Source organism: Volvox carteri (genome assembly GCF_000143455.1).
Source record: "Volvox carteri f. nagariensis unplaced genomic scaffold VOLCAscaffold_20, whole genome shotgun sequence".
Classification (NCBI taxonomy): Eukaryota; Viridiplantae; Chlorophyta; class Chlorophyceae; order Chlamydomonadales; family Volvocaceae; genus Volvox; species Volvox carteri.
In genome coordinates this window covers 343,255-344,636 of record NW_003307563.1, presented here as the reverse complement: position 1 = coordinate 344,636, position 1,382 = coordinate 343,255, and the positions used below count along the sequence as shown (strand labels likewise).

General features: G+C 65.2%; 1 protein-coding gene across 1 annotated transcript in view; it reads right to left on the bottom strand.

Moving 5' to 3' along the window:
- Window positions 1-439: 439 nt before the first annotated feature.
- VOLCADRAFT_117656 (uncharacterized protein) overlaps window positions 440-1,382 on the bottom strand; it is a gene marked incomplete at both ends in the record, with an annotated part of 3,690 nt that continues 2,747 nt past the window's right edge. The window contains 3 exons of the mRNA XM_002950669.1: window positions 440-643; window positions 870-1,015; window positions 1,067-1,239. Coding sequence (XP_002950715.1) covers window positions 440-643; window positions 870-1,015; window positions 1,067-1,239 — 523 coding nt within the window. The remainder of the gene's footprint in view (window positions 644-869; window positions 1,016-1,066; window positions 1,240-1,382) is intronic.

The following is a 1,382-nucleotide window of genomic DNA, read 5'->3' as shown; positions in this document are numbered from 1 at the left end:
TGATTATGATTATGGTGATGATCACGGTGACACGGATGCTGCCCCTGGTGTGATTGGGCCTCATCCAGTGCCCTCGTACCACCGCCGCCGCCATGTCCTCCGGGCGCAATCATAAGGCACGGCATCTGACCCGACGGGCCCCTCGGAGCTGAAGCTCCGTCGCCTCCGCGAAGTCGTTCTCCTGGCCGACCCGTCAGGCCGCCTGCCTTACATGGAGCAGCTGCGGCGGCAGCAACCCCAGCGGCCGCTGTGGATGCCATCGCTGGCGTCACCGTAGCTGCTGCCGCATCTGCCGCCAATGCACTGCGTTCTAAAGCTGCTGTTGTGTAAGGTTGACGTAGTAGCTGCCTCCCGAGTTCGAATCCCACCACTGTCCGGAGAGGTTGGTGGTGGCGTTGCAGCGCCGTTGCCGTCGCCGCCGCCGCCGCCGCCATCACTGCTACCGGTCTAGGATGATGATGAGGAGGAGGGCCCCAAGCGGTTGAGGAGGCGGCGGCGGTGGCGGCGGTGGAGATATGAACCATCGAGCCACCGGATACCTCCACTTCCGCCGCCACTCCGGCGCCGCCGGCGCCGCCACTGACGACGCAACGCTGCGGGGCAGGCCGCATGGTATTACCACCACCAGTTGGGCATCGCCCGCCTGCAGCAGCAGCAGCAGTAGCACCTGCAGTAGCAGGAGCTCCGCTTCCAGACGCCTCCGTCTTCGCCAGCACCACGCAAGAACCCGTCCCACCTCGCCGCCCAACATCTTCATCACCTGCGCCAACGCTAGCGGGTGATGCCTGCCCAGAAACCCCCGCTTCCGGTGCGGAAGTCGTACGCGCTCCGGCGGCCGTCGTCATCGTCGCCGCCGTCGCGACACTGACGCGGCCTACAGCCCTAGGCGCGCTAGGCGTGTTCGCCAGCAACTCCTCACAGGCGCGCAGGAAAGCATGTGCCTCAGCAGCCGGAATCACACCTGTCATCGTACCAACCCCAGCCCCACCGCCGCCGCCGCCACCGCCACCGCCAGCTGCAGCAACAGCAGCAGGCGCTGCACGCCGTAGCGGCACGGCAAGGTCACGGAATACCGGCGACATCCAGCGATTGATTGTGCAGCTGAAGGTCCGCCACGGGGGAAGCTGTCGATGGCTAATTTCAAAAGAGGCATGCAGCTCCGCGCAGAGCACCTGCACCAGCTGGACCAGCCGGGCTGGAGGACCCACGAAGAGCGGCGGTAAGCACTCCCAGATGCCCCTGTGGAGGTGGCGGAGGCGCCACGTATATAGCAGTGAGTTGGGTGGTAGGCATTGAGTCGATACGTGACCGGGTTCTTATGTGACCGGGTGGTGGGGGGGGGGGAGAGGGGGGAAAGACGAACCACAAACGAGTGAAATTGC